At 62.2% G+C, this 13,062-nt stretch overlaps 1 protein-coding gene across 4 annotated transcripts in view; it reads right to left on the bottom strand.

The window, feature by feature from the left end:
• Window positions 1-13,062, bottom strand: part of WNT7B (Wnt family member 7B) — a 52,468-nt gene that overhangs the window by 36,378 nt on the left and 3,028 nt on the right. The window contains exon 1 of one of the 4 annotated variants that reach the window (XM_031463436.2): window positions 11,420-11,547. The exons of 2 other annotated variants lie outside the window; for them this stretch is intronic. In XM_031463436.2, the coding sequence (XP_031319296.1) occupies window positions 11,420-11,502 (83 nt within the window). In that variant the 5' untranslated portion in view covers window positions 11,503-11,547. Of the gene's footprint in view, window positions 1-556; window positions 587-11,419; window positions 11,548-13,062 lie in introns of those variants that run through there. One more of the 4 variants, XM_064491369.1, reaches the window with a different exon arrangement.

The following is a 13,062-nucleotide window of genomic DNA, read 5'->3' as shown; positions in this document are numbered from 1 at the left end:
GAGTGTGCAGCTTGGGGACATCCCCAGACTCAGGAAGGCCACTCCAAGGCTGTTCTGAGACTCAGTTTTCTCATCTGAAAATAGGACACAATCAGCCCTTGGTTGGCAAATGGCCAGGAGGTACCTGAACCTCATGGGACAACGGGGTGGGGAGAGTGTGCAGAGGGCAAGCCTGATCGCAGACTGCCCTGGCCGTCTGAACTGTCCCTCCCCTGCCCAGTCACAGGGCCCGCACTTGAGGGGGACAACAAGCCAAAAAGACCACCCTTCCTAGCCGCATCCCCGACCCTGTCCCACCTCATCTCCACGGGGCCTCTTCAGGATGGGCCTTTCCAGCCCCCTTTACAGATGAGGAAACTGAGGCCTTGAGCAGAGATCCAGAAGGGAGCTTCATGGCAGTAGGCAGGGAGGAGGGTGTCCCAAGTGGCCTGGAGAAAGGCCTGGAGGCAGGAAGGGGCCCAGCTGGGAAATGAGGCCACCTCGCAGGCCCTCCTGCCCCGCCAGGGCCTCAGGTTCCCACCTCCACAGCGAGGGGCGGAGGAGACAATCTAGGTACCTGGAGCTGTATCCTAAAGAGGGTCTCTGGGTTTGGGGTCCTGTGTTCGGGTTCTGCTCAGCCGTTGACTCCCACTGGCTTCAGGAGCCTCAGTTTGCCCATCTATCAGGTGCACCCTGCTGGGGTGGCGGCTCCTGCGGGCTGGCTCCCCGCACTGTGGTCCCGCCCGCTGCAATCTTTCCAGGCCACTGCTCTGCTCTGCTGGCCCCGCAGTGTTCCCAGGAAGAGAGCGGAGAGTCAGCCTGCTCCCTGGGCCCGGGGCGGGCGGCTGTCCACCCGCCCGCCCGCCCTCCCCACATAGCTGGCATTCCTGGCCTGGCATCCCAGGACCCCACCCTGAAGAGAAACCGGGCAGCCTGGGAGAAAGCAGGTGGTGGGCAGGGGGTTTGGGCAGGGCTGAGGCCACGCAAGGTGGATGAGCACTGGTGCAGGGAGCTCATGGCTGAGGGAGCACAGGGGGCCGGGGGATCCATCCAGCCCCCACCTCTGCCAAATCTGTGAAATTGGAACCTCACCCAGTCATTGTGACCCTCAAACCTCAGGACATTGACCTCTGACCCTCAGAAACTTCCAGACCTCTGCTGGGCATTTAGGGTCCATCATCTTACTCCTGGGTTCTGGCCACACTGGACCAGCAATTCCCCCTCCAGGGGCGCACTGCCCCACCCCCAGGAGCCAGGCAAGATTCAAGGCCCAGCTTGGTGTCTCCTCCTCCAAGAAGCCCACCCAGGTCTCTCCTCTTTTTTCCCCTCCTCCCACTCAGCATGGTCACGTCTATGCCGGGCTTCTGAGGCGGCTTTTAGGGGCTGAGACTGAGCAACACCTGTCTGGCCAGGCCACGACCACACTTTTGCATCTTCTGCTGCACCCTGACCTTCCCTAGACCTCACCCCTGAGTTTTCTCCTCACTCCCCACAGTACAGGTGGGGACACCAATGCCCAGAGGGGCCATGGCACCTACAGCCACGTGGTGAGCTGAGGTCCAAGCAAGGAGCAGACCCCCAGCCCCGGCCTTGGCCTCCGCCCCAAAGCCCCAGATCTGTTGGAATATGGGGGCATCTTACAGGCTTGGATGACCAGGATGCCAGTCTGAAACCTCAGGACAGACGGATGGACAGACAGGCGGGCGGAGCAGGTGGGAGGAAGCTGGCAGGCCCTGCTGGCCCGTGGCCAGGCTGGGAGTCCGGGCGCCTAGTGGCTTTGCCAGTGCCTCGGCCTTCCTGGCCACTCTGGACATGGTGTGAGGCATGGGGCCAAGCCCCTGTGGACAGTGGACACTGAGCCACCAGCTCTGTGGAGACTGCAGGGCCAAGCTCCTGGCCCCAGCACTGAGCCTCAGGCGTACATGCTGGAGGGTCCCTCTTCAGGAACAGACGAGGACAGGGGCCTGCCTCCGCCACTCAGCACCTCAGAGCGAAGTGTGAGCTGGAGCAGAGCCCAGCCCCACGCAGGCTCTCCCCAGTTCTGCAGCCCCACCCTCTGCTCTCACCGAAGCAGGGGACCCCCCTGGGCCAGATCCCCTGGGCGCAGTGCCCTCACCACCCACCTCCTTTTTAAGCGTCCCATTGCTCTGGGCTGCTCCCTCCAAGAATTCCTGGGCCACCACGGCTTCCCAAACCAACTGCCTCAGCTTGGATGCCTTGCAGGACAGGGTGTTCACTCTCCCCCGGAGCAACCCACTCCATCCCCCCACCCCACCCCACCCAGCCCCGTTAGCCTGGCTGTGATGACCCATCCAAGGTGAGTGCTTCCTGGGGCCAGTATCTTCAGAATACCCCCCTGGGCGCAGGGGTCCCCAGGGCTTGCCCAAGGTGGCCCAGGCCTGAGCACCATCCTTGCTTTCCGAGGCCAGCCCGCCCCGTTAAAGGACAGGAGCAGTGCCTTGTCCACAGCCAGACAGCCACCTGGCAGGGACGCGCTGCCAGAGCCAAGAGCAGGCCCGGGCTCTGAGGCCTTTCTCCCACTTCCGGCTCTGCCCCAGGCTGGTCAGTTTCCTCACTCTTCCACTGCCCACTGCCGTCCTCCCACCTCCCCCTCTTCCTCCCTGCAGGAGTCTCCACCACAGAAGGCAGGCCAGGGGCAGCTCTAGGCTCACACTCAGACTTGACTGCAATCCCTTGGTCTCTGGGATGGGCTGGGAAAGCAACCTGCGGTGGCCCGGGGGCCAGCTAGAGCCTCCCCTCCACAGCCCACTTCTCGGGATGGAAGCTAGACATCGAGGGGGACTTCCCCAAGCGATGGCGTCATCAGACTCATAGCCTGCCTTGCTGCAGGAAATAAAGGAGCTGGGCTGGCTTGGGGAGGCAGGTGACCAGCCCCTACATAGTACCCCGAGCTGCGGCCTGGAGTGATGTCCTGCCTAACCGCACAGCCAGCCAGGCGGGGTCTGAGACAGAGAACAGGTGGGAGGCCCTGGGCAGCGCTCAGCCCTGAGCCAAGCACCCCTCCCCAGACACTGTCCAACACAGCCCTGATGTAGCACGTCCAGGCCGGTGTCCCTGGGGTTCCCCCTGCCCTGTGTGCTCTGAACTAGTGGGAACAGGGTGAGTGACCAGAGTCCAAGGCTGCCAATTCCCTGTCCAGTGCACCACGACACCAGGCTGCACCGCCAGCCCAGGGCTCCCCATGCACACTCGGCCGCCTGGCATCCTAGCCTATTTCATGGACCTGAGGCTCAGCAGGCTCACCCTGGGACCCTGGGCATGCTACACACCATGCTCCACCCTGGGGCAGGGCCACCATGAAGGGTGACAGCCCTGTCAGGGAAGTGCCAGGGGCGTGGTCCATGGGGGCGGCCAAGCCAGCACTTCAGCCCACTGCAGGGCCCAATCTGAGGCACGGAGGACACAGGACTGGCCCGGGAAGACGGGTGACAGATCTAGTTGCTTCTGGAGGGGGCGTGTCAGAAGCACCTGGAAACTCCCAGCACTCCTGGCCAGTCACCGTGGAAAGACTAGGGAGCCAGGAGAGCCTGGCAGTCATCCAGCCCCCGAGACCACCCCCTGTGCCCACCTGCACCAACACACCTGGGGCCTGGCGGCCTCTGCCACCACTGGGCGGTGGGCCCTGGACAAGTCAGTGGGCCTCACTGGGCCCCAGACACACGAGCAGCCGTCTGACCATCCGACATGCTTTGCTGGGAAGCAGCTGAGAGCGGAGGGCTATGCTGGATGCCGGGGCTGGAGGAGTGCAGGGGGGCAGCGGTCAATCTCGCAACCACAGGCCTGGCCTCTTGGAGCTTGGGTGCTGACAGGGCTCCCCTCCCACACTCTGCCTCCCATCAGTCTTGCAGATCCTGCCTTGGAAAGTCCGTCCCCTCCCCTCTGCAACCCCTCCATCTGAGGCCGGCAGGACCAGCCTCCTCCCCTCATCCCATTGTCCTCCCTGCACCCAGGGTCTTTCCTTAGCTCTGGATGGAGCTGCTCATCCCTGCCCTGCTCGACCCACCCCCAGGGCTCCCCAGACCTGGGGCAGCTGCCCCCACCACCACTCCGACCTCACCTCCCACCGCCCCGCCCAACTCTAACCAGCTCTACCCACTCCCAGTTCCCCCAGCCCCCCTCCATCCTCCCCGTCATCCCTCTGCCAGGAATGCCTTCCCTCCAGCACATTCTTTAGGACCCAGGTCAGAGGTCATCTTCTGAGGGAGGACTTCCCTGGTCCACCTTCACTGCAGATGGATTAGGGTTCCTGCCATAGGTACCACAGGGCTTTGCATAAGAATGAGAAAGGAAAGTTTACCAATTACACCTGCGCACACAACTGGCCTTGTTCACCTCGCACAAGGGCTGCAGGGGATGCAAGCTCAGGCCGCTGCGGACAGCGCAGGGGAGAGAAGGAGGGCCCCTGAGCCTCTAGGCCCATCACCCAGATGGAGAAACTGAGGTCCAGAGAAGGGGAGGATTGCTCACAAGGTTGCCTCAAATCCATGGCATATGGCACCATACTCATGCTGACCTGACAGAGGTCACAGTCTGCCCAGCTGGGGCCGCCTCCTCTCTGCTCAAGCTGGTCTCAGGGGAGACAGATCAGGGCCCAGGGCAGGAAGGGACCCGTGGCAGGAGTCTGAGGGCCTCTTGGTATGCCCCACACCCACTGGGAAATTTGCCTCTCTGACCCCAAATCTAAATGTGGAGGCAGCCCCTGAGTTTGAGAAAGCCCTTACTTGGAGCCTCATGACTCCTGGTCAACACAACCCTAACCAGCTGGGTTAGCTGGTTTCTCCATCCCTGTGAGGTTACAGGCAGCGAATTCAAGGGTGTTGGAGTTGGCTGGAGGGAGGAATGCGCGTCAGCAGGACGGCCTGAGAGGCAGCGGGGATGGAAGAGTCAGCAGACCCAGGTCCGGGTCTGGGCTCAGCCCCCTTGAGCGTGCCCTGGGGAGTTAACCGGTGCCCTGGCCCTCATGCTTCTTGCTCCCCCACCTCCCAGGTGGGTGGCCTTTGCTTAGCTCCTCTTTGCTGGCAGCCCAGGGGGAAGGAGATGCAAAGCTGACCCCGGATGTAGGCACGTAACCACCCCGCAAGAGAAACCCTTTCCAGGAGGACCTGGTCCCACAGATGCGGAAGGCAAAGTCCCCAGTCAGGATCCCAGGGGCAGGCGGTACTTTCTGGAAGAATTACCATCTGAAAGGGTCTCACCTGTCTTGTGACTTGGGACAGTGAGGGCCGGACCCCTCAGCACCCTGGCAGCAAGCCGCATGCCACCCAGAGGGTGAGCCCAGACGCCGGCCACCCTTTCCCGAGGCTCCTGCCCTCCAGGGGCCTGGCTGCTTCACAGCTCCAGCTGGGCCCAGCAGCAGGACTTTCCTGCACAAGGAATACCTCTGGTCTGGGAGGCACGTGGAGAAGCGTTGGTAGCAGGGATGGCCATGCGGGTGGTTCGGGAAAGCGATGGAGGCCCATAGGGGTTACTGGGAAGGGATTGCCAGGGGCTCATGACTTGGGCTCATCCAGACCACAGCTGATGCCAGGGAGCTGCTTGCTAGGCAGGGTGGTGTCCCCCTCCATCCTGGGTCCCTCTCCGGGCAGCTGGCAGGTTTTAGAGTCTACGGAAGGAGTGACTACTTGGAGGCTGCAGAATTTCAGTGTCTTCCATTCACAGACAGCCCTTCTGGCATCCCCAGTGCCTCAGAGGCCACCTGCTCCAGCCTGAGGCTAGGAGAGGCATCAGTGGGCAGGGTTCCAAGCCCTGCTCTGTGCTCAGCTGCTGAGGCTGTGGGATGACCTGCTCGGGACCTCAGCATCCTCATCCATGGAGCAGGCCAACCATACCACATGGCTGCCTTGCACCAAGGACCACGAGTGCTGGCTTCCTTCTAGGTGAGGCTTTTCCCCATCATCTCTGGCCTTCACCCCTGCATCTGCTTGTATGCCTCCAGGGCCGGAGAGCTCACTGCCTCCCTGCCAACAGCAGGGCTGGCCCAGGCCTCGGGCTCCCTACTCAGAGGGACAGGATGCCCTGGGTGGGAGGCAGGATGGGGAGGGGGCCTAGGCCAGTGGAACAGCTGTGTGATGGAGACAGGGAAGATGGAGAAAGGGATGAGGGAGCGCACCTGTGCCCACCCCCACCCCGCCGACCAGCCAGAGGGGAGGCCCCAGCCCCGAGCCAGAGAAGGAGGACAAATGGTGGTTTTGTCCTTGGCCAGCGGGCAGCCCGAGCCACACAATGACCCTTTCATCAGGCTCAGGGAGCCCTGGGCCGGGGTTTCATCTGACAAGGGAGGGCGCCCGGCCTCCTGTCCCCTTGCTGGGGGAGGGGGGTGAGCCCTATCTGAGCCGGACCCCGGGCCACACAAAATGGAGGTTTCAGAGGAGCCAGCTGAAGCCCCTCCATCTGCCCCAGGAGGAGAGAAGCCCCAAGAGGTTAGAGGATTGGCCGCAGGCTGCACAGAGGGGCCGGGTTCTGGGTACCCCCAGCCCTGAGCTGACAGAGGGTCTGCGTCTCCCCAGTCAAGACCTCCATCCCACCTCATCCCCTCTCCTGCCTCTACCCTCAGGGTCTACCCAGGGTAGTCGGATGACAGCATTGGTCCAGATCCCCAGCAGGGGTCTGGGCTTCCCGCAGGCTGAGCAACCCTGGCCCCCTGATCCCCTAGGCTGGCACAGAGTTCTGGGGGACACAGTGGGGTGGGGGGAGAGGCAGGGAGAGTGACCTTCTAGGCCTGTATCCACAGTGTCCGCCAGAGAAGCCAAAGGAAATAATGTGCAGCCAGGGCCTCAAAACTCACCTCCCTTCGTGGTAACCTCCCCTGTCCAGAGCCCCTCCAGCAGCTGCCTGTACCGGCCCTGAGGCCCCAGGGCCCCGGGGTGCCTCTCCCTATCAGGCCACCACAGGCAGTGGAGGTGGTCCCAGAGCCAGGAGATCTGCTACCCTGGGCTCTGGGTGACCTGAGGAGATGGCCTCTCCACTGGACCCCAGCATTCTTGTCTGCCTGCCTCAGCAAGATGCTGTGAATCTCCCTGGGTGAATGTGTTTGATGGTGAGTATTGTTCCTTCTTCGGTGAGTCTCTCTCTCAAGCCCCTGTTGAGTCTGGGCATCTCCTACCCATCCTTCAAAACCCTGTTTAGGTGTCACCTCCTCCAGGAAGCCCTTCAAGATACCCTAGAGAGTTCATCATTCTCTCCTGAACAAGCACAGCCACAGGACCTCCCTCCATCACTGGTGGCCAGCCTCCCTGTTCCTAATAGCTGACAGTGACCCCACCTTCTGAGCGCTTCCTGTATGTGAAGCACCCGCTGGGCCCACCTCAGCGCCTACTTGTTGAATTCTCACACCCCCGCCGCCCAGAAGGCGCATGTTCCCATGGCACCCACCCTACAGAGGACACAGCCGAGGTTACAGGACGCACCCAGGCAGTAAAAGGAGGACAGGGACATGAGCCTAGGATCTGGGTCACCATCAGGCCCCTCGCTTGGCCTCACAAGGACGGAGGGGAAACCTGGTTGGGAAACCGGTCCTCCTCCTGCGGGCCTCAGTGTATAGCTGCAGACAGAGAACGAGGTTCAATTTCTTGTAATAAGCTACAATGGAAAAGAATCTGAAAACATGTGTGCATATATATACACATATATATACATATATATATATACACACACATATAACCGAACTGCTTTGCCATGGGCCTGAAACTAACATTGTAAAGCAACTACACTTCAATAAAATATAAAATAAAAAATGTATATATCTATATCACTGCAGAGTCTACTGCAACCCTAGGAGGAAGGATGCGGGGCCCCACCTTCCCATCCCCACCCCAGCCCGCCTGCCCCACACACAGAGGGTTGAGAGAATCATATCCAAAATACAGCCTTTCCCCCTCTAACCAGCGGTTGACGAGTCTCACTCACAGAGCAACGATTCCTTGGAGGCCGCTGTGATTAGCGCAGCTCTGTCCGTACATCTTGAGCTAGGGGTCCCTTGAGGGGTTGAGATTTTGCCAGGTTCCCCAGCTCTGACCGCCCGTGTGCACACCACTCTACAGAGCCACACGTGCCTTTGAATCCCAACGGTGTGTGGGCCTGACCTGAGCCCGCGGTGGAAGGCTCTTCATCCCCAAGTGACCAAAGAGGAGACAGAGGCCCAGAGAGGCCCAGGGACCTTTCCGAGACCACACAGCAGAATTTCTCCCACACTTGGGCAGTCACAGTCTCCTAGGCTGGGAACTGCTCCTCCCAAGGGTGACCTGTCCACGCCTGAGCCAGTGGCCCCCTTCTGCACCCACACGGGCTGTGATGCCATGGGAGTGGGCCTGATTCAGCACCCCCCCACCAAGGTCATGCCCACAGGGCTTCTGGGACTGCGGTTGGCACCACCAATAAAGCCACAGCGGCAGAGCCGGGAAGAGGCCCAGCCTTGGCAAGGCAGTGGTGAGCGCCCCTCACCCACCACAGCCAGGTGGTCGGTGAGTAACTGCCCCGTCACCATGACTCACTCGGCTCCCCAGAGCGGGCGGTCACCATGAGAAACTCGTACCGGAAGATCTGGGGGGATCATTGCAGCCAACCCCCACATCTGGGAGAGGGGGGCCAGGACCGGAAGGGACCTGCCCAGGACAGTAGGTCGGGCTTGTCCTGGCACAAGACCTCCGCCAGGCCCCCATACCAGCTGACCCCACACCACAGGCCCTCTTCCTGGCCTGCGGTCCCCCACCTGCCCTCCCTTCAGCCCTGGCTGACCCCCACTGGCCCTAAGATCTCCTGCTCTGACAACAGAGCAGCACTGGCCAGAGCTGCCCCAAATGGCCTGCCGGGCCAAGCTCAGAGTCCGGCAGGAGCTCAGGGCTCTTCCAGGCCAGCACACCCGTCCGACCCGATCAGTGGCAGGGGCCCAGGCATGCATCTGGGATTCGCTGTGCACGGACCACAGCCCAGGACAGGGAGCTGGGAGAGCAGCCCAGATGAAAGGGGCAGGATCAATTGTCCGCCCGTGTTTGTGATCCCAGCAATGGATGCCTTCTGGAAAGTTCTCTGGAGCAGAAAGAAGCCTCCGCCCAGGGCCCCTCCTGCCCCAGCATCCTCAGATTCCACAGGGCCCACCCTCTGGAGCATTATTGCCTTCCTAGGGGGTGCTTACCGGGGATCCCCAACAGTGAGCAAAGCACACTGCACTGGCTGCCTCACCTGCACTCAGGCCTCAGTAGGATCTTCTTACCACGCTCCCTTTCACCGGCATCGCTGGGGCCCTGCTCCCACCCGTGGCATCTTACACACTTTGTTAGCCCCGTGCCCACCAGCAAGCAGGGAAACCCCAGAGAGTCTGGGGGCCTCCCTTGCTCACTCTCAGAACATCAGAGTTCGTTTCTGCTCAGGAAAAGCTGGAATCAGCACTTTCCTCCCCTGGGGCTGAAGGTCAGGCTGGACTGGCACTGGGGCAGGGGTTGCTGAAGGCAAGGCAGGGGGCAGAGTCTGTCTTCCCCCTCCATCACCCACTCCAGACCCCCACACTGGCCCAGCAACGTTTGGGAAAGCGATTGCCTTTGGAGAATTTCTGCCAACAAAGCTGGCGGCGCACACTGGAGGAGTGAGCTTATGTGGGCTCAGATGGTAGTCCCTGCAGGCCTGAATTTGGGGTGCCAACCCCTAAGGAAAACTTGGGGGCCCTTGGAGGTATATTGCCCGCCACCTGCCCCAGAGCCCCTCACTGCTGCCCTGGGACCCCCTCTCAGCGGCTCCTGAGCCCGGTGCCCACCTCCTCTGTGATTCTTGCTCCAACCACCCCAGGAGAACTCCTGGTTTCCCACCCTTGGACCACCCCCCCCCACACACACACACACCATGAATGCCAAACCTCAGCCAGCTGGCTCCCAGAGTGGTTTCTTAAGCAGAGGAGCTGCTGATTCTCTAGCAAAGATTCAGGTTGAGAACCTGGGGATTCTGGGGAGGGGGAGGCTTCCCGACCTCAGCCTCCGACCTCTGAGAACCAGTTTGAGGTCTCAAGACCTCCTGGGTTGAGCCGTTTCCCTCCAGGAGGGACGCCAGAAGCAGGACTCTGGCCTGGCACTTTCCTAGCCTGCGTCCCCAATGATCAGGCGGTCCCCGCCCGGCTCCGCGCCCTGCCCCGGCGGCCTGCCCCCCGCCCCTACCCCAGGCGATGCCTCCGCAGCCAGCCGGGGCTGCCCGCCGGGCCTGGAGCGCTCTCTGCGCCCGGACCTTGTAATTATGTCCCACAGCCCGGGAAACCGCGGGCCTCGCAGCATCTGGCTGCGGTTGCGAACTTTTGTTTCAAGATGCGCGACTATTTATAGAAGGAAAACTGGTAGGATAGTAATTTCCTAGGAGCTGGAGGAGAAATTGGCTGCGTCTCTATTAAAAGGGGGTGGGGGCGCGACGATTTATTAGGACTGCGGCCGCGCAGGGGGGAGGGGATGGCACAGGGAGCGGGAAGGCAGCGGCTGCCCCCTCTGGCCGCGTTAGGCGACCCCGGACGTGGCCCGCGTGTAAAGGAAGGGGAGGGGGAGGGGAGAGAAGGGGAGGAAGAACTGGTTCTGAGGTTTAATCAGTAGCATCCAGCTTAAATTCCCCCAAACGGCGGTTCCATAAATCAAACTTCTTTTTAAATCGGAGGCCAGAGCATATGAGTCCCATTAGGAATCGGGCGAAGCCACCGCTGCGCCGACGCGCCCCTCGGCTCTCTGGGCCCGGTCGGGCCCTGCCCGGAGCTTCCCCGAGCCCCCCGGGCACGGCCCGAGCCGACGCACACGCGCGCCCGCGCTCCTCGCGCTGCCTTAGCTGGGACACCTGGGCACACCTCGGCCGGCCGCCCGCGCGCGCTTGTGCGCCCCCCTCGCCCCAGGTGAGGAGCCTGCCGGGGCGAGAGGCAGGCCGCTCAGCTCGGCGGGAAGGCGCGCAAAGCCGCAGCAACCTCGGAAGGCAGCTGGGGCTCTGACTGGTGGAAGGCAGCGGGCACGTGTGTGCCAGTGTGTACGCGGGAGAGCCGGCGTGCGCGTTTAGCTCTCTCGAATGCGGGCCGCGTTTATTTATACAGGGAGGGGGATCCCGTGGGTCTAGGACTCGGCTGGAACGCGCAGGGAATCTCCGCGCTGCCCGCGCGCCCTCGGGCCCTCGCGCTCGGTGCGCACAGCCAGGTCTATGGGGACTGTCAGGCCTCTAGCGGGACACCCTTTTTCTGAGCTCAAAGCCAGAACTTCTCACTGCCTCGGCCAATCCCCTAATTCCTCAACAGTGGCCGCTTAGGCCGGCGAGGAGACCCAAAGTACCCCCTCTCCCGTGCCCGCCGGACACCCAGCGCCCCGCCCAGGGACCTCACTACCCCGCGTTCCCTGCTCGCCCAGTTCCAGAGCTGGAGGCCGGGGAGGGTGCCCCCCACCGCCCGCCCCCCACGCGTGTGGTCCGCGGCACTCACAGGTAGCTGCCGCTGGACAGGATGAGAAAGATCTGCGGGCAATAGATGGAGAGGAGCGCGCTGCGCGGTGACAGCAGGAGCATGGTGGGCCGACGCTCCTAGCGGGGCTGGGCAGGCCCCTTGGGCAGAGCACCTGGGCCAGCTGAGGCTGGGGTCTCCGTGTCCCTCCCCAAGATAGGGCGGCGGCACGAGGCGCTAGGGACCCGGACGCGCGGGCTCCGGCGCGGTGGTCACCCGTGCCCAACAACCAAGGCCGTGCATCTCGCTGGGGATGGGGCTGGGGCTGGGGCTGCGGTGGGCGCTGGGACTGGAGTGCCGGGCGGGAGAGTGGGCAGTGGGTAGCTGGTGCGCCTCGGCCGCCGTCTGGCCCCTCGTCCGTCGGTCGGTCGGAACCGGCTCTGTCGCTCACTCTGGCTCACGTCTTCAAGTCTCCTGAGGCGCGCAGCTGCCATTGGACGGGCCACCCCTACATCCGCCTCCTCCGCGGGCGGGTTTTTTAAAGGGGAGGCTGACCGAAGCGTGCGGCGGCGGGAGCCGCCTCCAGGGCTTGCCCAAACTGCCTTGGCTGAGACAACAGCCCCCACCCCAACCAACTTCAGCGAGCCACACCGATCTGGCCTGCTTCGGAGGGTGCACCTTGGGGGAGGCACTGCGGGGGAACCGCACGGGGGCGTGCACGGCTCCTGGGGAATATGCTCCACATGTGTGCTCCCGTGTGCATGCGCGTGCCTGCATGTGCCTGTGTGTGCCTGTGGGAGCGTGGGCGCGTCTGTGAGGGGTCAGGTGTGTGCGCACAAATGCAATGTGTTTTCTGCGCCTCTGCGCGCGCCCCTGGGTGAGACTGGCTGTGTGTCACATGCACTCACTGCCATAACCAACCAGGCCCAGCAAGGTACGGCTCACCTGTGCACAAGACCACTGGTGTCTCTGCAGGGTCCTGCCTCTGAGTCTCTTCGGAGAGGCTGACAGTGGGAAGGCACCTCCAACAAGGGCACAGAGGCCCCCAACTCTGGCTTCCCCTTCACTTCTTTTGCTCTCCTTTGAGGGATTGTTTGGGATAGATGTGGGGAGGAGTGGATCCACAAGAACACACTTTCTCCAAACAAGCCTCCTTCCAGTGAGTTTTTTAGGCCCAAAACACAGATTTTGAGTCCCACCTCTTACTGTCTGCCGAGCCTGGCTGCACATGAATGTCCCTCGGGTGCAGTGTAGACAGACCCTTAGTCAGGAGTTAAGGCACAAATAGAGTAGATGATACAAGAAAAGAGGTCTGTGCAGTACGGCCAGTGGTCCCAGAGAGAGTAGATTTCCAGGCTTCTAGACCTGACGTGAAGACTTCTCCCCAGTGGCCAGGAGGAGGGGGCCTCTTAGGCCCCTATGGGCCCTTCTGCCTTTCCTGGCCCCAAGAGCAGGAGGCAGGCATGGAGCAAGGCTGGTCCTGGGGCTTTATGACCCCAGTTCCACTGGGCAGAGGGTGCTCAGACTCCAGATGGCTCCTCCCAGCCCTGGCTTGGCCTCCTCCAGGGCTGCGGCTTGGAGGCTGCTCAGTTCCAAAGCGAGGAACTGTGACTCCTCACAGCCATTTGTTTTGAAATTGCCCCAAATCAGAGGCGCATCCACTCTTGAAGCCCGCATCCGCCAAA

This window comes from Camelus dromedarius, chromosome 11 (assembly GCF_036321535.1).
Source record: "Camelus dromedarius isolate mCamDro1 chromosome 11, mCamDro1.pat, whole genome shotgun sequence".
NCBI lineage: Eukaryota > Metazoa > Chordata > Mammalia > Artiodactyla > Camelidae > Camelus > Camelus dromedarius.
Note: the sequence above shows the minus strand (reverse complement) of the source record. Positions and strands in the feature narration are given on the sequence as shown.